Source organism: Ursus arctos, unplaced genomic scaffold, assembly GCF_023065955.2.
Source record: "Ursus arctos isolate Adak ecotype North America unplaced genomic scaffold, UrsArc2.0 scaffold_9, whole genome shotgun sequence".
NCBI classification, from domain to species: domain Eukaryota; kingdom Metazoa; phylum Chordata; class Mammalia; order Carnivora; family Ursidae; genus Ursus; species Ursus arctos.
In genome coordinates this window covers 62,106,409-62,128,836 of record NW_026623111.1, presented here as the reverse complement: position 1 = coordinate 62,128,836, position 22,428 = coordinate 62,106,409, and the positions used below count along the sequence as shown (strand labels likewise).

The 22,428-nt window shown below is 40.2% G+C and overlaps 1 protein-coding gene across 1 annotated transcript; it reads right to left on the bottom strand.

The window, feature by feature from the left end:
- Nucleotides 1-73: 73 nt before the first annotated feature.
- FGF5 (fibroblast growth factor 5) lies at nucleotides 74-19,745 on the bottom strand. Its single transcript, XM_026509609.3, has 3 exons — nucleotides 19,385-19,745; nucleotides 11,838-11,941; nucleotides 74-551 (listed from the first exon to the last, which is right to left on the bottom strand). Exons 1-3 carry the CDS (start codon nucleotides 19,743-19,745, stop codon nucleotides 204-206), a joined length of 813 nt encoding a protein of 270 aa, XP_026365394.1. The 3' UTR covers nucleotides 74-203.
- Nucleotides 19,746-22,428: the final 2,683 nt, after the last annotated feature.

The window sequence follows — 22,428 nt, the reverse complement described above, 5'->3', positions numbered from 1 at the left end:
CTCCCCATATTGGACAAAGAATTCCAGTTCAGTTCCTATCAGAAAACAGCTTTGTTTCAGTCGCACTGAAACCCGTGACCTGACTTCAAGACAGTGTGGTAGAGGTGGAGCTGGGTCCAAAAGTTCTTCTTTTTCCGAGTGTAAAGACACCCCTGGAAGCCCCTGAGGGGAAGGCATGGTTTCTCCCAAGGCCAAGATGGAGATTATCCAAAGCGAAACTTGAGTCTGTATTTCACGGTGTTGGGACTCTTCCGAGGGGCGGACACGGGAACCTTTGGCTTGACTGGACTGGGTGGCTTTTTCTTCTCAGGAACAGTAACTGTGAAAGAAAGTTCTGGCTGCTCTACCTGCTTGAATCTTGGCAGAAAGTGGGTGGAGATGTGCTGGGGTTTGACCCGGGGGCTGCAGCCCCGCTTGGCCTTCCCTCTCTTATTGAGGGCCACGTACCACTCCCGGCCCGCTGGCTCAGTTCTGTGTATTGCTGAGGCATAGGTATTATAGCTGTTTTCTTGAAATCGCTCCCTGAACTTGCAATCATCTGTAAATTTGGCCTGGGGGAGAAAAGAAGAAGAAATTTAAGTAGTAATAATATTTTCAGCATGCAATAAAATGAGGTCCTTATACTGTACAGAAAAACCAAGAATTCCGTTGACAGAAGCCTTCCTCCCCCATTCTCTTTTGTAAAGACACCTTTGCTTCTTTTAAAAGGTTGCTTTAAACTACTATTTTCTTTCTATCTTCCTACTTTATTCATCTTCGTAATGCTGATTTCGGTTTACTATGCACTTAGCGAAATAATATCAATGTATATAAAAAGGATAACAGGAACTCTTAATATATTGAAATTCTGTTATGGTTTTTAAATTACTTTGAGATTGGCAGTAAAAAAGTTAACTTTTAATATTTTAAGATTTTTCTCCCCTCTTAAGCCATCAAGAAAATAAATAGAACTGAATTACTAAGGAACAATTGCCTGGTAAAACATGAATTCATGTTCAGAGAAATGGGGTCATATTATTCCTTTGAAACAAGAATACATTTTTCAATGTTATCAGTGTGATTCATGGTGCTGAGAGAGGGGTAGCATATGGCCCTATTAATATTGCATGTGTTAGAGTTCTTTAGGAAAAAATACATCTTCACACAGTGATACAGGAGAGAATATTTGATGCCAAGAAGAAAAAATTACTTTTGGAGTCACTAGCAATACTTCATCCAGACTCTCTCTCTCTCTCCCTCTGCAGACACAGACACACACCGACACACACACACACACACACACACACACACACACACACACACAATGTCTACCCTTGAAATGTTCCCAGAATAGTGGAAAAAGGAGACAAGTAAATGTCCATCGCAGTGCAGCTTGATACGGGGACTTAGGACAGTGCTATGCAGAGGGTACAATGTTAGCATAGAGGAAGCGAATCTAAGAGGATGGGGGTGGCTGGGCAGAGGGCAGGGACGTCTTCCTAGAAAAGGTGACATTTGAGCTAGTCTTCAAGTACAACAAGATATTAGTAAGGCAGATGACATGAGAAAGGGTTCTCAGAGCGGGAAGTGTGTCCCCAGGTCAGCATGACACTACCGTAGGGAGTAACTTCCATATAGGATGTGTGGCAGAAGGAAGAAGACATAAGGCTGACAAAGTCGACGGGAGGAGCCCTGAAGATGCTTAGTGTGCCATGCTTGTATCGCTGGTGATTTTCTGTTCACTGTGTACTTAGTGAAATAATATCAATGTTCATAAAAATAACAGGAACTCAATATATTTAAGTTCTGTTACTGCTTTTAAGTTACTTTGAAATTTCCAGTTAAAGAATTAACTTTTAACAGAACATTTTGTTAAGGAATTAAAGGAAAATGTATGAGGGAAGAGCACGAGCATAGAGTCAGACCTGTGATCAAATACCAATCCTGCCAATCGAGGTCTTAGCTTTAGGCTCCTTGCCCACAACCCTTATCCATAGGGCTATTGTAAATACCAAAATATTTTTTCTAGGGGAAAGATGGACAGCTTTCCTCAAATGCAAAAGACGCCAAAAGTCCCAAAGAATAAGAATTCCTATCCTAGACCAGACCACCACATTTCACAATATCGGGGAGCACCATTATCTAGAATTCGTATTTTTGCAAATACTAAATATGTTGATGTCTATAGAGAAAAGCACTAAATATTTATGCGATATCCTTTTCATATCAGACCAAGAGGTACTATACTGGAAATAAGAGTTCTCTTTTTTTTTTTTTCTTGCTTTTTCTAATAATGCCAAGCTGTTCTCTGCACAACACTGCCATCTGAAAGTTGGAACACTGCTAGGCAATGTTCTACGTAGGTCTACTGTTGATGGCCACATGAATTTTTTGACTTGTGCAAAGTGCTGACAATACTGTTCAATCAATAAAGCTCTTTATTTGAAGGCTATGAGGTTATATATCTTGAACTTCCGCAAGTCTACTGGTGATTCCCCGGATTTGATCTCTAGCAGCTGGAAATAGGTGTTCTAAAGAACCACCACCTATGGCATTCCTTCATCCTGTCACCCCCCACCAGCCTATGTCTAGGCCAAGGGCACTGTGCTGACATCAGTATAGAGGAGTATACATTTACTGTTCCTATTTTTTAGTAAGAAGACTTTCTTACAAGTCAAACATAGATTTTTTTTTATAGTTGCTGGCTTTTAAAAGGACTTAAGTGCTCTCCCATTTCATTAGATAATCCTAAAGTTTTATTTTAAAATAAAAGCGATAGCCATCTGTAATGTTTTCTGCTACATAAAAGGATAAGCATTTTAGAAAGGTAGATGGGGCTTCATCAATGAGAATAGCAGGTATATTTACCCCGCCTCATATTTTTTTTCTTTAAATGTACTTGAAAAACATTTTAAAAAATATATACATTATACCTTGACCTGACTTCTACTCCTGTTTGGCAAAAATCCATTTTCCTGAAAAAGGATAGCAGTGATTGTGTTATTCAATTGTGACAGGTTTTTTAAGTGTACCACATTATTTAACCTTTTCTTTACTCACACACACACACACACACACACACACACACACACACACACCATGGTGAATCTAAACCTATAGCAATTCCATCTTAGAGTCTTCATACGGGTGAAAGCCCACGACTCCACCTGCTAAAATTATTCCATCTAAAACCTTTCTCTTTTCCTCCTTCAGATTCATGTTCTTAAGCTCTTTCTTTTTTTTTTTTTTTTTAAGATTTTATTTATTTATTTGACAGAGATAGAGACAGCCAGCAAGAGAGGGAATACAAGCAGGGGGAGTGGGAGAGGAAGAAGCAGGCTCATAGCGGAGGAGCCTGATGTGGGGCTCGATCCCGGAACGCCAGGATCACGCCCTGAGCCGAAGGCAGACGCTTAATCGCTGTGCCACCCAGGCGCCCCTCTTAAGCTCTTTCTTAAGAGGAAAGAAGGCTGTTGGGGCTCTAGATTTTTCGGGGGTCACCTAACTGTCACTTGAGGCTGAGGTGCCCAGAACCTGAGGCCCCACACACCACGTGAAGCCCGGCAGCCTTTCCAGCTCCCACAATAGACAACATCGGGCGCATTCAGGGTGGTATGGCCGTAGACACAGCTCCCACATTAGAATAGGAGCAAAGGCAGTCAGACTGTTTGGGCTTTCTTAATTGACTTCTAAATTAATGTTTTGTCTGAAAAATTTTTCCAGCTGTGATGATGGAACAGAACCATTTGAAACAAACGTTTCAGTGAATTTTTTCATCAGGAGATCTAGTTTCTTCTTGAGGGAATGACTGCTCCTGTCACTATTCCTGGCCCTGTTCAGACAAGATGGTGACCCTAAGCAATGAATTTCTGTCCCTAATATCACGCCTGAACTGTTTTTATAGCAGACAGTCAGTAAGCAATACAGGTCTTAGCTACAGGTATTTAAATACATATACATTTACCATTACACAGTTTCACATGGTAAATTTTCTAGGCTACTTTTAATTTTTAAAATCTCCTTTGAATTATAAGAAGTCCTTTGGCAAAACATATACTTTTTAAATAAGAGAACTACATTATTTTCCTAGAAAAAGTGAAGTTGCCGTAAAGACTTTTTCTACAGTTAAGGTGTAAAGTAGAGAGGTGAATGAAATTTCAAATAAGCTACTGAACTCAGGACACCCATCACCGCATCATGCTAGCACCATCGGGCATTATAAGACCAAACACTAAAATGTTCCTAAAAGAACCCGTATCTTTGCTTCAAATTCACTTTTTACGAGTCTATTCAACAGATGCTTATTGACTACGTATCACATGTCAGGCGCTGTGCTAGTTGCCACTTTTACAATGAGAAACAATACAGACATGGTCCTGTCCATGCTCTTTGTTGAGTACATTGTATGTTTTTCTCCCTAACTTCTCCTTGATCTTGCAAGTGTAAAAACAAGTTACATTCAACAAATCATAATTGCAAAATTAAAATGAAATGTTCAACTAATTTTTGTGCAATTTAATATAGTTCTAATGTAATTTAATATAGTCCTAATGGACAAAACAAATGAAATTTAAACAAATGAAACTATTTTTTCCTTGGATAGCCTAATTCTTCAGAAGAAGGGAAAGAGTGTAATTAGGGAAAACAAGAAATTTTGGATTAGAAGGACGCTGTGCCTTGATTCTACTCATCTTTTCCCACAGAGAGAACACACAATGGATGTTTAGAAAAAGGTCAAATTCAGTTCAAAGAAAGTAAAACTTTGATTAACTGGGATATTTTAGAAAAGACTAATTCTGCTTAATTGAAATCTGAGGGTCAAGGAAGCCAAACAGAAAATTCCTTCTGAAACATTATTTTTTAAAAGCTTTCTAAAACCTCTTAACGTAGTTTTGTTCCTTCGCAAATATCCTGTTGTATGATGCTTAAGGATCTTGCAGTGAAAGAGCTGAGGCCACGCAAACAAGCACCAATTCTCACTTCGTGCAACAACAGAAGGACATATGCAGTATATGGAAGGGGGATGGAGAAAGGAGTGAATTTGGACCAATAGCAGTATAATCCTTGTAGTTTGTGGGATATTTAATTTTAGTTCTTTATTTCACTTTGTTTTCTTTTTTTTTTTAAGGTTTTTCTTTTCTTTTGTTTTTAAGATTTTATTTATTTATTTGACAGAGAGAGAGACAGCCAGCGAGAGAGGGAACACAGGCAGGGGGAGTGGGAGAGGAAGAAGCAGGCTCCCAGCGTAGGAGCCTGACGTGGGGCTCGATCCCAGGACTCTGGGATCACGCCCTGAGCCGAAGGCAGAGGCTTAACGACTGAGCCACCCAGGCACCCCTCACTTTGTTTTCTTTAATTTGCCTCCCTCTTTTGAAAAACCTTGTGAAGAAATAATTAACCAAATATAAATAATTAGAACGTTATTGTGGGCTGTAATATTATTAAATAATTAAAATATTATTACAGACTGTAATAAAAACAATTATAAACCAAATTGTACTTTAAGCAAAGTTCCCTTACTGCATGCTTCCCTGCTTCTGGTCCCCCTACCTCCTTTTAGTGCTTCTCGGGTCCCATTCCTATTCCCACATATGGGGCTGCCCTGGCCAGGTGCCCTTAGCCTGTTTTGTGTGGTTGTGCTGAATGTTCCCTGACCAAAGGCACCACCATTGGTGGTGATTAAAGGTTAAAAGGCAGACCCTGTTCCAATTGCTTCCATGCGGAGTACCCAGTGCAGGGTGGCATGCACCCAAAGGGTTGCCTTTTACTCTTGACTACAAAGGTTTCTTGTAGGTCAGCTGCAGCCATACTGTGCTATCTCCAGGGCATAGCCTACTTCCTGCTTGGCACTGAACATCTGTCCTTTCTGTATCTCGGTTCTTCATCCTGAGTGACCAAGGGAATATACAAGTTGGGTGTGATAATAAACCAACCTGAGGTAATGTAATGAAGGTTACTGACCACGGGGTTTCTCCCCCTCCAAACTTTACGAATTGACTTAAAATTACTCCGCGAGCCAGTTCAAAATGCAGATTCCCCAGGCCCTATCTCCAGAGGTTGTGTTTTAGTAAATCTAGGGTGAGACTCTGGAATTGCACCATTAACCAGCATCCCGTGTGATCTGCAGGTGAGGTAAGAGTTTTCTCTCTGATGCCCTTAATAACTCAAAAAGCTGGGCTGTCGAGGGCTCCTATGTGCCAGGGACTTTACATCTCTTATTTCATCCTCACAACAATCCCGTGACGAGCAGGGTGCTATTATCTAATTCTCCAGTCAGAGAAGTAAAGAAAACAACTCCCTAAAGCCCCACGTTTACAAAGTGCCAGGGCAGGCACCTGTGACTTCAAGCTCCGATCTTCTGACTCCTAGATTCCAGCTCCTTCACACCACACAAACCCCAGGGCATCTCCTAGACTGCCATCTAATCCTACCTGTCTTGAAGTTGCTCCGTGTTAAAATACTGATGAAAAACAACGCCATTCCCCAAACCGTTGGAGAAATAGAACACCGTCTCTCGCTTTTGGCTGAAATGGATCTCTGAAGCTACAAGTCAACCCAGATTTCCTCAATAAAAGAGGCTCTCTAGGTAGATTCACATAGTGTGAAGTTAAGAGAAAACTGGCATTTACTGCAAAGGCAGCGCCCTGAGCCCATTTTTTGAGCCGTAATTACTGGACATTTGGTTTTACTATGTAAATTGAAAGCCCTTAGAGGGCAAGGGGAGTTCTTCTATTCAAGTGCCTTTATAGAGCTCATGGTCTTGACTGGGAGAGTGGAGTGCTTAATAGGTTATTTTTTTATGATGATGGTAACTATTGCTCAAGCCTCCATTTCCCCTTTCAGTAAACATGCCGAGCTCTTGGGGCTGCTGACTCCTCCTCACACTGCCCCCAGCGCAGGAAGTCCAGTCCAGACTCCCATCCTGGGCAAGCCAGCTGGCACCCTCCGAAACCAGGAAAGGAAGACGTTCTAGTCCTTGCTTAGGGCTGATCAAGCACACATTCCATGCCTATTTCGTAAACTCTGCAATTAGCTTTCCTTCCAAACATGATCCCCTAAAACCCTGAGAAACAAAAATAATTCTACCACATGCTTCTCTCTGGACCTTTAAAATAAGCTAAAATGTTTCTTCCCCAATAGGCAATGCGCTAGCATGCGTACTTTATGAAAAGCCTGAAAAAAACATGATAGCCATCTTTTCCAGGATTTCCGTTTTCTTTAGGGAAAAAACAAGATGCAACAGGGCTCTAAAAGAATTATGAGATTATGATCACAAGAAATCCTTGTCTCTTAAGAGCTTGAGCCTGAGAATTTTGCTCTCAAATTCGGTTCTTGGAAAAAAGGAAAACTCTGGAGATAAGGGGCTCCTGGGGGCACAAAAAATTTGGACCTAAAGAGAAAAAGGTCAAGGATAAATAGGATTTGGGGCTGGTCTACATATCTGAGGGGTCACAGCTGCCTGACCCCCAAATCAGAAAGTCTTCTATGAGAGGAGACAGGATCATCACACAGCTGCCTGACAACAAATTAAGGAAGATCTTTTTTAAGTTAAATGCTGAATCCTGGGCGCCTGCGTGGCTCAGTTGGTTAAGTGTCTGCCTTCAGCTCAGGTCATGATCCCAGGGTCCTGGGATGGAGTCCCACACCTGGCTTCCTGCTCAGCATGGAGTCTGCTTCTCCCTCTACCCCTCCCCCCTGCTCGTGCACTTGCACATTCTGTCTCTTGCAAATAAACAAACTAAAAAAAAAATCTTCAAAAAATAAATGCTGAATACTTTCCAGGCACTATTCTAAGTCTTTTATATGTATTATCTCATTTAAACTGCTCAAGTATCACAATAGATTGTTACTTTAGTTTTCCTCTTTTTACAGCTGATAAAACCAAGGAAGAGAAAGATTAGGTAAAATGACTAGGTTTAATTTAACTAGAATGATACAATCTAACTGTGTTGGTAACCACCACACTCAAGGTCTCTCACTCCTACATCTGGACCCACTTCAGATAAACCAGAATGGTTCTCTATGGGGATTTCGATAGACATAACAAACCTGAGGAATGAGCAGGAACAGAGTGAGGAAGGAACAGGAACAGACAAGCAGGCAGAGAGACAGACAGAAAGGGAAGCGAGCTCATTTCCACAGGTACCTCAGCCTGGAATGAGTTGAGGAGAGTAGAGGTCACAGCGAAGACTCTGACTAACCCTCACGGCTCTTTGGGAGGCAGACACCTACTCCCACTCTCAATGATTCCCAGCATATCTTGAGAAGGAGAAGAGCGGACACCCTCATCCTTGTAAAGAATGCTGAAAAAACCTGTGTGGTAGGAATCTGGCTGCACTGTTTATTTGGAGTGTACTGGTAAAGATTATAAGGAGAGCTGCATGTAGGTTGCGACGAGTATGCAGGTTGAATAAGTGCAGGAAGAAGTGCCTGCAGAGATCATTGACGTTCAAACAAAATTTCTCTTACAGAATTAACAAACTTAGCGCGAGAAAACCATCAGCACAAATGTCGCCTAAGTGTAACCCATTCTGGGCTCTTATTTCTGCCTGCCATCTTTGTGTCTGCTGATAATGAAGCATTTTCTAAATGAAAAATTTCAGCGAACAAAACAGAGCTCTCTTCTGCTTTGAAAGTTCATCTGGAGAGGCATTCCCTATGCAACACATCATCACATCGAAGGACCAACCTGTGTAAAACTCTGTGATAAGATCTGTGGTGAACACATGCCCTCTGCTTCTCTAGACTTTAAAGTCAAGTGCTAGAGACACAGAAATAGATGGGGGAAAAAGAGTCCAAACAGAGCTTGGGTAAGGGGGTGCACAGCACAAACAAACTATTGTAAGATGCACCACAATATTTATTCTTTAACATGTAATATGAAAATATTATTAAACTATGCAATTATTAATTCCTATAAAACAGTAGGTGAAAACAATGTAATTGGTTCCAAACAAAACTTAGCATCTTCCTCCAACTAGCTTTTACCTACGAAGCATTACAGCATTTACAGAAAAAGAATTTTAAAAGGATGGTTCTGGTTCAATTACTTGTTAACTGTGTTAACTTAGGAAATGATTTAACATCTCTAATACTCTTTCTTCATCTAATCATGTAATGAGATAATGTGAGTAAAAGAGTTTTTAAAGAACTATGCAAATACATTGGCTGTGCCTAGCAACTAATTTTTAATATTCTAATTGTTACTGTACAACTAAGTTGAAAATCTACAATTATCCATGAATATTTCTCAACACAGTATGGGAATTACTTTCCCCAGAATTATATGAATGCTTTACATTTTTGGTTCATATTTACTTTATAGAAAAAACCCTGAAAGTGCTCTATTAACTTAAATTTTTTTCCAGTTTTGTTGAGATATAATGTATATATACCATTTGTAAGTTTAAAATGTACACGATATATAAATATAAATATATATATATAGCAAAATGATTATGAAGTACTCTTTAAATGTCTCTGCCCAGTTATTAATTAAAAGGAGCTCATGAATTACACATTTAATCCTAAAGATATAAAGGTTTTTAGTCTTTTTAGTGACAATGCAATTTTGTGAAAATCAAAACTAAATCAAATAATTATATCTAAAGTTACAAGAACAATTTTTCAATGTGTTTAACTAGAAAAACACAAGAAAGAAACCATCTGGGCATAAAACTGATAATTGCTAGGATTAATACTTTTCCTAAATTCAACTTCCTTAAAAATCAATCACTTAATTTAATTAGGTTTCCATCTAGAGAAAAAGTGCTAATAAAAGCTCAGAGAAGAGAAAGTGGGCTTGGACAATTGGTTTAAAAAGAATCCACATAATCGTAGGGCTTAAGTTTTTATCTACAATTCAGCTCAAAGTCATTAGAATGACTTTTATATCAAAGAGCTTCAGTGAGTGACAAGAGCAAGACTTGCTTTGTACTGTTTAAAAGTCATTATTCCATGAAATAACTTTAGCCTGCCAAGATGAGAAAGAATAACAGATGCTGTTTTTACATTATCTGCATGATTTCAGCCAGCCATCCTTAGACATTTGGGTCAAATTTCTGGAAATTTGTTCCTTGCATTTGACAGGGGAATCATGTAGCCTCACCTCTCGGTGTGACCTCTCTAATTGGCATCCATTTGTAATACTTTGAGTTGCGTGGCAATTATCCTTAAGCTGGCCCAAGTTTAGTCTATTTTTTCCATGTACTAGAGCATAAATCAGAACGATTTAAAGGTTAAGGTGCTCACCCCAAACAAACCAATATGAGAAAGTTTCTTTACATGCACTGCACTTTATTATGATGCTTAGATTCTGAAAGTGTTTCAATTTTTTACAAACTTAAAGTAGACTGGGGAAAAAGCTAATGTGCTCAGATGTGTTTGATCATTGTCTTCTATTCTGCATGTGGATTTTTAAAAATCAAACATTATTTTTTTGATAAAATGGCAGGTCCTACTTGTGCACAGTGATGCAAAACTTTGCCCCTTAAAATAAATAATCAAAGAGCAATTACTTTATGAAAACTGTATTATAGCCTGCTAGATTACAATAACCACTCAGAAGGTGAAGTAGGTAAATCTTTTCATAATTCTTGTAATCGATGATTAAAGAGCTTAGCAAAGGTTTTGCATTTATCTCAATCAACTGAGATTTCAGTATCTATTATATTTAGATTACTGTATAATAATAGATAGTATTTATTGAGCACTTACAATGTATCTAATGCTGCTTTAAAAGTTTTAAATGTATTATCTCATTTAATCCTCAAATAAGTATAGAGATAGCTTGAATTCTGCTACCCCCTCCAAGAGGTATTAACAAGTCACCTTTAGAAAAAGGAAAATTGAAATTCTTACACATTGAAACAAGTGATACTCTCAATGAATTTTTTCAAGATCTGTAAGCAAAAATCATAAATAGGAAGTTTCAATTGATTACCATCCTAATTAAAAGTTCCTATATACTTCAAAAACCAGAAAAGTGGTATTTCTTCAATTCATTTAGTAAAAATTAAAGAAAATAAGTACTAATATTAAATAATAATTTCTTTGTAAAAACGATATAATGTGACAAATCTTAGTATGCTGCAGAAAAAGCATACATCACTTTTAGGTGCTGGGCATACAAGCTTGACATATTTTATTATCTTTAAAATGTTTTAATGCTTCCCAAGTAGTGAACATTTTCAGAAAAAAACCATAGAAATCTATAATTTGTAAATTTATTAAAAACATAGAAGTAACTAGAAGAAATTTTTGAGCGCAAAATTAGTCTTTGTAATTTAAGAAGTATTGTTTTTGATGCAACAAAAATACAACATGAGAGTCCTCAAATGGATAAATTAAATTTCTCTGAGAAAGATCAAAATCTTCTCATTATTGGTTTCTCTCCATACTTACTGATGTGAAAATACGTTATATTACTTAGACCTAATTTTTGACATCACGAATAGCTTGTAAAGTTGAATAAGAACCTGATCTACTAAATATGCGCACACAAGCACCATAAATTGGACATTTTAACTGTCACATAGTGTTATCATTTCCATAATATTTTCCCTCAGACCAATTTTAAGAAATGAATAATAGCAATCACTTTGAGAGCGTTATTTTCTAATACATTCATCCTTAAAATTTTTTGTGGACTCTATATTATCTTTTCAAGTAAATAAAATATATAAATAATTACTTACAAAAACATCTTGGTTAAATGTACATATAATTTAAAAAAAAAAACAACGATTATGTCCTCTGAACAAATTCTTCATCTACCAGTGTGGAAAATCACTTCATTCCATTCTACAAATGTAAAATCTCCGTAACACCTTTAACAAATATAAAGTGGTTCTACTTACACTTGCATGGAGTTTTCCTTTTTTTGACATCGCTAAAAATTTGTTGCTGAAAACTCCTCGTATTCCTACAATCCCCTGAGACACAGCAAATATTTCCAAAATACCTAGGATGACAGAAATCCCAAAATAAAACACAGACTCCTCTATATATCATTGTGAAGAATTAAATTTCTACATAGATTCTTTTCATTCTTTATAGCTGTTATTTTTTTAAAAAAACAGTATTTAACATCCTTATTTTTCATGACATTCATTATGTTAAAAAAGAAAAGCCTAGCACGGAAGCGTTCACTTAAAATAACAAATTTTAAGATTCAAAAATTTAGTTCTGGTTCATTAGTAATTCTTTTTTTTTTCTTATAAATAAGTCACTTTTAGTAAATAATGTTTAACAATAGAAGCTTCTCAAGTTGCAAAGGAATTGAAAAGAATTTCTTTAAATGTTTTTCAAAATAATTCTCATCCATTGTTTTCTATCAGAGATAATACACTGCTTTTAATATTAAATCTCATAAAGTCTGGCTCAAGACTAGTATAAACCATTGAAAGCCAGAGACAAATTCTACTTATTTACATGAAATAAATCCCTCTTCTCAAATTATGCTAACTATACAAGTACAAATCAATATATCATATTCAATCATTCAGTGAGTAGTTCATTTAGAGACTACACATAAAAAGATGTTGAAAGCATTATAAATAATTTGGGATTATTGGCTCAATGAGTGTTCAATGCATTATGGTTTGAGACAGCTTGCATTTTAAATGGCTTTTCTGGCCAAAAAATATTTAATGAGCTATTTTATTATATTCCTGTTTATATTTAGTATTTCATAGTTTGCATTATCAAGTCAATGTGCCTCTGTCTCCTATAATAATTTGAAAGTCCACATCAACTATGTCAAGAGAATCACATACCACAGTTCATAGAGTATTTTAAGAAGATGAAATTCATAGTCTATATTGGGATGCTTGCCTGTTTATCATAAACTCATATATAATGTTATATGAACATGAGAAAAGTGTAGTGCTTTTAGTTAATTGCCTACATCAAATTGCCAAAAAATAGTTGGGGGAGGACAAAATAATATAGTTCACTAGAGCTAGAAAAGGACCTATCCTAGGAAGAAAGGAAGAAAAGAAGAAAGGATGGGGAAGGGAAGAAAATCTCAACCTTTCAATCTATATTATTCTGACTATACATACTAATTAGGATATCTCAACAGAATTCTGCTGAATAGAGAAATTCACCAGAAATTTTTAAAAATAGTAACCTCCCCCTGCAGTATTTGAAGTACATATAAAATTATTCAATTTCCCAAAAAGGCAATACTATGGATACACATATATATATAATATATAAATACATATATATGAATATATTAAGCACTTTTTTGCACAATGTGAGCTAATACCTAAAATTGTAGCAAATACTGCTGCTTATTTATTCAACTTGATTTCTTAAAAACACTTGATCAGAAAGTTCATGGGGGGGGAAGGGGAGCGGAAGAACTGCTGTCTTTGTTATATTTGTTATAAGCATAGTTAGTCCAAAGTAAATAAAACCCATTTCCAGGAAACTTATGCTACCCCTTTACTAGTGGATGTTTCTTGAAAACAAAACAAAAAAACCCCAAAAAAACTATTTGAAAGGAACTACTTTTGCTTTTAGGAAGAAACTCCTAAAGAAACTGTCGTCTCATAAATTATTTTCTTCAAAATGTTTTCAAAATGCTCTTTTCCATAGATTTTGCTGTACAAATTATTTGACTGTGATGCACACTCAAGGGTTTAGGCGCATTACCATTTCGTCTAATCATGACAAAGCACACAGAATGCTTTGCAAAGTTACAGACAATGCACGACGGAATATGCTGTGATAACGTTGTTAATAAAGCGGTAAGAGAACATGATACAAAGTTATATTTCCATCACAATTACAGAATGACACTAAAAACAGCCTTAATGATTTTAGATATTAGGAAGATGGGGAAGTGATTGTGAATGTTGCATAAATGTGTTAAAAAACGAGACAGAAACATGAGAAATTGTCTCTGTGTGGAATGAGAGAAACAAAAGAGACAATGTGGGTTGGTAGAAAAGGAGAGTTCGTTGTATGTTTTCTCCCAATTTACTCATGCTTCTACAATGTTAGTGTTTTCATTCCATTCTTTGGAAAATTACTTGGTTTTGTAAATGCAAACCTGTGTGTTAGTGAAAAAAAAATACATGGTAGCATAAAAGAAAAAATTCTTATTAAATATCTCTGTTTACAGGTTAACATTTGAGAGGTCAAGACAAAGTCTCTATAAATACTTGTTTAATGGGAGCACTGTTTTGCCTTTGCAAACTATAGCTTCTGACAAGTAATGTATTCTATTTTTAGAAAAACCCATTTTGAGTCACTTGTTTCCTAACACACTGTGTGCGCATTCTGGGTATAATGCTATGTAAAATTTGCATCATAACAAATTAGATTGGGAAGATGAAATAACATATGTTAAGGGTTATTATTTTATTATATACTGCTTGGTTTCTTTTCTTGCAAGTTCCAGTGTAAAAATGATATATTGCCTGGGAATAATGGATTTTATAATTTTTTTAAAAATTATATTTAGTTGAAAGCTTAAAAATGTACTTGCACATATTTTATTCTATTTAAAATTATGAAGACTGCAGGAAAGATAAAGATGAGATCAGATGAAATAATTACTTCTTCACATAGGCAACTTTGGTATGATCTTCTAAATCGTAATGTAATTATGTTGTAATATTGAGAACAGTATTAAGATCATAATTTCCAGCGTAATTTCAACAGTAATTTCACAATGTCTTTTTTACTAGAACGTTGGAGCAGATTCCAAGAGATCGCACAATTATTGATTTTACTATGCCAAATCTCAGCAATGCACTAAAGAATTCTATAGAATATTTTAAACCCACATGCATTAAATCACACATACATAAATCCCAGAAAACATTTCTCTAAAACTAAATTTTTCTCAATTTCAGTGATTTCCTGACTCTTATTTGAGTCAGTAATAATAAATTTTATGAGAATTTACAATTCGCATAATGGATGCCAAGATGGTATCCCTAAGCAAAACTGTGGAAGGCCAAGTGTATTTCACAGATCAGATAGTCAATGAACGTCTGCTAAACTGGATTGTTTACTTTGACCTTCTCACAACCTCTCTTTCCTTTTTCAGGACACCCCGTGTGCACACATGTATGGACACACGTTTTACTCTCCTGCAATTTTGGCCTTCTGCTTGGGGAGTCAGGCAGGGTAATTATTTCCTATTAGTGTGCTGGTGACAATGTGTTATCTTTCCTAGGGTGTTAACATGTAAGAGGATCAAAAGAAAAAAGCAGTGCTTAACAGAAAAAAACTATTTTCTCTTGGTGGAATTTCGGGGTTGACATCTAGATTGAAGGAGGCAAGAATTTGTACACACATTGTTTAATCCACCTACTTACAAGCATAGGCATGCATTACAAAGTAAGTTTATTTCAGTAAGAAAATATATGTCTAGATTTTTTTACCTTAGTCCTCTCCAGATTTTTTAATACAGCAGGACTCTATTAATGATGGCTGATAAAATCATGTAGACTTTTCCCTTTTCTCTTTTCTTAGTGAATGACATAATAGATAGATATCCCATGTATTCAGAAGCTTTCAACAGCTCATCTGAAAATCCTCAAAGAAAAATAATTTAAAACTCAAGTTTCTCTACTTGCGTTCACACAGCAACAGATACGCTGCATCATTATCAAATTGGAATCTTGAAATACCCAGTTTAGCAGTTTTCAGGGATGACATTAGTAACAGAAATCTTCCATTTGCGTTTTCCTACTCAGTAGATACAGATTCTGATTTAGCAGGCTTGGGGGACTATCTAAAAGGCTGACTCTACATGACTCCAAAATTGATAATGAATTTAGATTTTTAAAAATTAGTAAAATCGTGGGTTCGGTTTAGTCAGAATATATGATTGGAACTTTCATATTTTATGTGAACACTTTGGCTTTGTGCAGCCATAGCCTTCAACTTCTGCTCCTTGAACTGATAATTACTTGACTGCCTATTCTTCAATGGCCCAATGTAAGTCAACAGAAGCACTGAAACTAAACTTGAAAGCGTATAAATTAAAGCAAAACCTTTGTTTCTATTCAATAGTTGGATTTTATCATCTGTCTTGTCTTGTCCATCTTTCTTCATCCTTCCCTAGTATTTCTTCGTAACAAGAGTGTATCTGCAATGAGCTTATTTTTTCTGTCTCCAAAACTTGGGATAACTACTATATAAGAGAAGCTAAGAACATATTAAGGGGTATGCCTTAACTAAATAAATTGTGTTTCAAAATCTATGGCCAGAGTGTACTTCTGATGGTGAAACCAGAAAATATTCACAGTTGGCAGAAATGTTAATATCAAATGATAGTTGTGAAATATACATATATATATATGTATGTATGTATGTATGTATGCATCTGAGTTTAAAAGAACCTATTAGAGGGCAGTTTGATGGCAAAGTTTTGCCTCTTTTCTGAAGTAGCATGCAGCATCCAAAGAAACGTAAGTTTTCTATCACTGCTAACTCAAGACAGTAAAATGAGATGATAAGGTCAAACTGCGGTGTATCCTCTACGGTCCTCTTTGGTCCCAGCTCTCAGTGTCTCTTATGAGACTTAAACATCAAATGTTTCTTTATGTACTCTAACCAACAGTCCATGACCAATGCTTTAGTTTATGTATGTGTCAGGAAACCATCAAGTGCTGCTTTCAAAGAGGTACATGACCACCCAACAATTAGCTGGCTTCTGTTTCTCTTTCACAGCTCTTTAGGGCAGAGGCTTACTTTAAATTTCCAAATTACATTCTTTCCCACTAAACATGACATGTTTCATAAATTCTTCATCCAGCAGTGGTAGCAAAATCATAGTTAGTAGTATTGGACACTCCAGACATCACTAAGCAGAAAATCACTATGATTTAAACATTTAAGTTACAGTTTTCCTGGTGAGAAAAAAAATCTATGGAAGGCAAAAACAAACTAAAAAATCCCCCAACTCCCAAAAGTAATCAAAATATCAAGCTTAATGGTGTAGATAGCCTATTATGGGTGCATAAATGTATGAATGAATGAATGAGTGAGTGACTGAATGATGGCAAGCCATATGAAAGATACAGACTAACCTCGGAAAGGCTATTCTAAACTGTAATTAATTGGGCTAAGTGTTAAATTAAGGAAGTTTTATTTAGGCATTCTTTAGTAAACATCCCTGTTCTTTTTTAGGTATCTTTCAAAGTGGACTTGAAATAAATTGTACCTTGGAAATAGCAGATATTGGTCAATGCCTCCTTTACGTGAGTGTATTCTTTGTTCATCTGGTCTCATCTTTCCTTCCTATGCTTTTCTACAACTTTCCCTCTGACAAGGCCTAAGCTGCAAAAATCTTTGTCTTTTCCAAGAGAAGAGGGTGAATATATAGGGAATGAGTCTGGTTTTCAGAGATCCCTAGTACACCCAAACCCACCCTAGATACGTTCTTTTATCCCCACTGAGATCCAACCAGCAGCCTGTTGCACGCTAACTTTGGGTCCTCCCTTGGGAACACAGAAGTTATCTTGTGTTGCTGCTGTTTTCCTGGATAAACTACAAGAACAGAACAGAAAACGTTTTCCTGTAAAAGAAAGGTGGAAAGATCACTAGAAGTGGGACTTGAGCTCTGTCTGGTATCTGGTGGAGCAAAGAGTTGGGTGGGGGAAAGGAGCAAGACAAATGGAAATACTGAAGTAAATGTGACTCTCGCTGTCTCTGAAATCTCGGAAAAATCCCCTTCACCCTAACGGACCTTGCCTTTTATCACCAAAGACGGTGAGTTTTTGGTAAGGGTGAAATGAACCTTAAAACATAGAAACAGGCTCCTCCACGGAGCGCGTGGGAGGCCCCGGGGCTCGCAAGGGTACACTCGAAAAGCCCTCTGTCCGGTTCAGGGCTCCAGGCCACCTCAACACGTGTAACACTGCCAGCTGGAGCAGCACAGCTTGCAAGACAAGTCTGGGGCAGGGGCGGGCGTGGACCCGCTGCTCTTCCGGCGCGAACCGCCAGGTCTTTCACACCCAGCCTCCTGAACCCCCGGGGGGGGGGGGGGAGGCTCGCCAGCCGGCCACCCCACACACACCTCCAACGCTGCTTGGGAGGCGGCTGTCAGATTGCCAGCCCCGCGGTGGCGCCCCCGCTCCTCCGGAGCTTGGGTAAGTCAGAAGCTCAATGGCCCGTGGGGTTGTTGGTTTGAAACGAAGCAAGTTAAGTACACCTGGGAGCTACCAAGCTGACACTCGACAGCCAGGTGACCGTACGCAGCGCAATCTCCTGGCCACGTTCCCGCTCTTCCTGAATATCTCACAGGCCCCGGCTGTTGGTCTATCTGTTGGATTAACCCCTGCTGGATGAGCGATCTGGCCCTACCGAGGAAAAGCCTCAAAGAGATCGCCCTAGTCCCGCACACGCCCCCAAATCATCTCTACCCTCCTCTACCTAGAGGCAGTGAGAGGAATCAGAGGAGCGGCAGTGATGGTCTGGAAACGCAGATGGGGTGGAAGGAAAGAGGCGATGGAAAGAGGGAGAGAAGAGGAAGAGCTAAAGAGAAAACTCAGAAAGAAAATGTAAAACTTTGCTTCAAAAAAAAAAAAAAACATACACGACATGCACCCATAAGGAATTGAACGTCCTCTGACTTTCTTCCAAAATAAATAACTTTTCCTTAATTGTCCTTGGGGACCAGAGGCTGGTCACTTCCTAACAAGGTGCTGTCATGGTCTCAACATACTAAACGTTGCTAAACCCAACTCTGAAATTAATCACTCAAATGTCCATCACGTATCTTTCTCTAAACGTGTCCAGTTTTCCAGATCACTGTCTTCTTCCAAGCAGGGCATGTCTGGTCTCCCCTAGAATATAGGTATATTCTATATGTATATAATATGCAAATATGTATATACAATAGACATAAACACGGATACATATACTATAATATATATTACTCTGGGGTTTATGGTGGCAGTTGGGGGGCGGCATGTGAGATTTGATTCTTCTAAAAAAATAACTGTTCAGGTATGGGCTAGGAAAAGGGATGCACTTTGATGCCTCTTGAAAAATGCTAGCCTAGTAAACAGAAGCAGAAGGTAAACAGAAACCAAACGAGCAGAAAGAAGATTTTTGTTTTTTCTCCAGGCACAGGCTGCGGGCTCCTCTTTGGGACGCCGGCAAACTGGAAACAAGGTCTACCTGTCTTGTGCACCAGCCTCTGGTAGCCTATACCTCAGAAATCGCCATTCCTCATACCCACGAGAGGGGTGCGCGTCTGCGTGCGGTATAGACGCATCTTCAACCAACCCTCCCGGCCGTCTCGAGGGCCAGCTGGGTCTCAGCGGCTAGGGTTCCAAAAGGTGCTCCCTGGGGCCTGGGAATAACCGCTGTCCTTCCCGAATCCCCCACCGCCTGCTTAGGACGCGCTTGGCCAGGAGAGCAAGCAACTTACTTAACATATTGGCTTCATGGGAGCCATTGACTTTGCCATCCGGGTAGATCTGCAGATGGAAACCGATGCCCACTCTGCAGTAGAGGCTGCCGGTCCGGCGCCCCGAGGGGCTCCACTGGAAACTGGTCTGCTCCAAGCCGCTCCCTTGGCTGCCCAGAGAAGCCCCGGGGGAGGAGGAGTCGGAGGAAGAAGAGGAAGACGTCGTGCCACTGCTGCTCCGGCTGCTGCTGGCGCCTCCCGGGTTCCGACCGGTGGCAGCGGGTCCGGGTTGCCCTTTGGGGGCGAGGTGCTTCTCCCCGTGAGCCCAGGCGCTGAGGATTAGGTGGCTGAGGAAGAGGAGGAGGAGGAAGGACAAGCTCATTCTTCCAGCCGCGGGGTTTCTAAGTGCATCTTGTAGGGCTGGTTCTGGGCTCCGTAGCCCCCGCGCGGCTGCGTGCCTCTGGCGCTGCCCCCCTCGCCGCACCGGGTGGACATAGCCTCGGGGAAGAGAGGGAGGGAGAGAGAGAGGCCACTCGAACGGATCTCGGCGCTGGTACTGGGATATTTATAACGCCAGTGATCTCACTGCTTGGTGCACGCCTGCGAAGCTTCCCCTCACCCGCCGCTTTGTGTACTCTCTGGCCGGTGCGGGGAGGGAGCCTCGCGGTCCCGGGGGCGGGGGGTGTGGAGGAGGGAGGAGATGGGAGAGAGTGAGTGGGAGGAGAAGCTGGGAGGAGAGGACCTGCACCCGACGCTGGGCACGCGCAGACCAGGGCCACGCACCCCAGCCGTTCTCACGCGCCACACAGCCACCCTCCCACTAGAGCCAACGCTGCGCGGAATTCAGCTCCGCGCGAGCGTTTGAGTCCTCCAGGGGCAGCAACCGAGGTGGGGGGTCTAAACGTGGAAGTGAGTTCGCGTCCTCTGCCACCTCCGCTGCACGCCTGCGTCCCAGCAACGCACTCTTGCCCACCCAGGACCGAATTTCCAGGTTCCCTTCCCGCCGCCCAGCAGACCCCGCAAGCACAACCCCAGCCCCGGGAATCCCTCAGGGACGAAGTCGGGCTGGGAGATTCCCAGCGCTTCAAAGTGCTTGCAGCAGGGAACCAAACCAGGACTCCAGTCCAACTTGGGAAGCCTTTGGTGTGGCGCCGCGGGAGGGATGTTGCTGTTACTGTTGTTTGTTGTTGTCTCTGGTTTATTAAACAGCTAAGGAACGGTTTATTCGGCATTTAGAGAGCCACCTTGAGCCATTAGGCCACGATTGGAGCCCCTTTCCTATTGGAAACTCTGGGTTGCGCTAAACGTTATACCAAATTTGTTTTTCCTTGTGGGAAGCTTTCGGTCTGTGTCGGGGAGGGTGAGCGCACACGCACACCGCGCTCGGAGCGGGGCAGGAAGGGCAGGTCTGGGCACCAGCACATGTGGCTGACTGTCCAGTTGTCCTCTCTCACCCCAGGATCCCCTTGGCAGGAAGGATTAGCTAAGGGCTGGCTTCGGCTTACTCAGAGCTGCAGTTGACTGAAGGACCGACCCCAATGAATGATTAATGATGCGCGCGCTGGGTTTCAGGAAACCTGAGAACCGAGAATTTCCGTGTATGCAATGCCCCTACTGTCATTTATCTGAGAAATATACCTGACTTGCATTCTTGGAATATTTCTGTCTGAAAACATATTTGGAGCTTTAAACTACACGCTGATACATTATTCATTGGTCATTTTAATGAAAAAGGCTTTAATTTTGACCAATAAGGTCAATTCAGAGAAGCCAAGGTTGATGTTAAGATACGGCTTTATCCATTACTGAATACCCATTTAAGAGTTCCTATCTCAATAATGAAAAGCTTATAAAATGCCTGTCGACTTTTCCGGATTGGAAATATTCCATGACTACAATACTTAACATTAAGGCAGCTATAAAACAGAAAGTCACCTGTACGGTTCAGTGAAGCCCCTGTGGGGGAGAGAGGTCATATCACACATGGATGTGCATAGCTTGGACACATGCCCTTGATACACTATGTAAGATGCTATCCTGGACTGAACGCCCCTTCACTTTACACTGCTCTAGCCCCAAGTACTTCTGGCTTTAACTAGTGTGGGCAGGCAGACCCTTACAAGGCAATCCCGAAAGTGGACATTGAGAACAGACAGCAGTCCCTCAGAACAGTGTATCTGACTCTTTCCTGAGTGAATGATTGTGGGATGCTAACCTGGGCACTGTGCCTTCTGCAGGTGATGCCCTTGGTTCCATGACAAAGCTGTCAGAGTTAAAGGCCCATAGGTAGGTGCCGCTCGATGTCATCAGTAAGTTCCATTTCACGTCATACCGTCTATCCCATGCCTCATGGGGCAAAGATTTTCCTAACAAATCCGGTTTCTCCTCTTCTTCTTTCCTAGGAGTCTGCTGAAACAGCAGGAGTAGCTCCCACCCCAGACTCACTATCAGCCTCTTCCCCAAACCTGGGAAGCCAAAGACCCCTTGGCTGAGTTTCTGGAGGCTGAGATTTTGCCTCTTATCTTTTTCCTTTCTTTCAGCTTCTCAAGTCACACCCCCATGGAAACAACCGTGTTTTTTTTTATCCCCTGTTAGCTGCAAGAGTCCAGTAGAGGACCAAACATTTGTCTAGAGATGACCTAGGAAGGCCACGACATCTGTCGCGGCTCTAGTCCACCTCAGCCTGAAGGCTGGCGAGGTGCACTTACACTTCCTCTGGGATCCGAGGGGAAGACTTTAGGAAGAGCCGAGTATTCACTAAGACAAGAGAAGCGACCAGCTCTTGTGGGCAGTGATTGTGGCAAACCAGACCTCAGGTTTCCTTTTCAACTCTCTTAGATACTGGGGGGAGGGGGGTTGCGGGGAGCAGTGCGTGCTTAGAACAGAATCCTCGTGGCGTGAGCAAGCAAGCAGGTGGAGCCCACTAAACTTTTAAAATCTATAACAAGAGAGTTAAACATGTATTTGGTTAAAAAACAACAACAACAAACAACCCTGCATAAGCTGAATAGTGAAAGAGACACTGCACGTGTTTCGTGCGCGAAGCCTGCAAGCCTGCGCCCTCC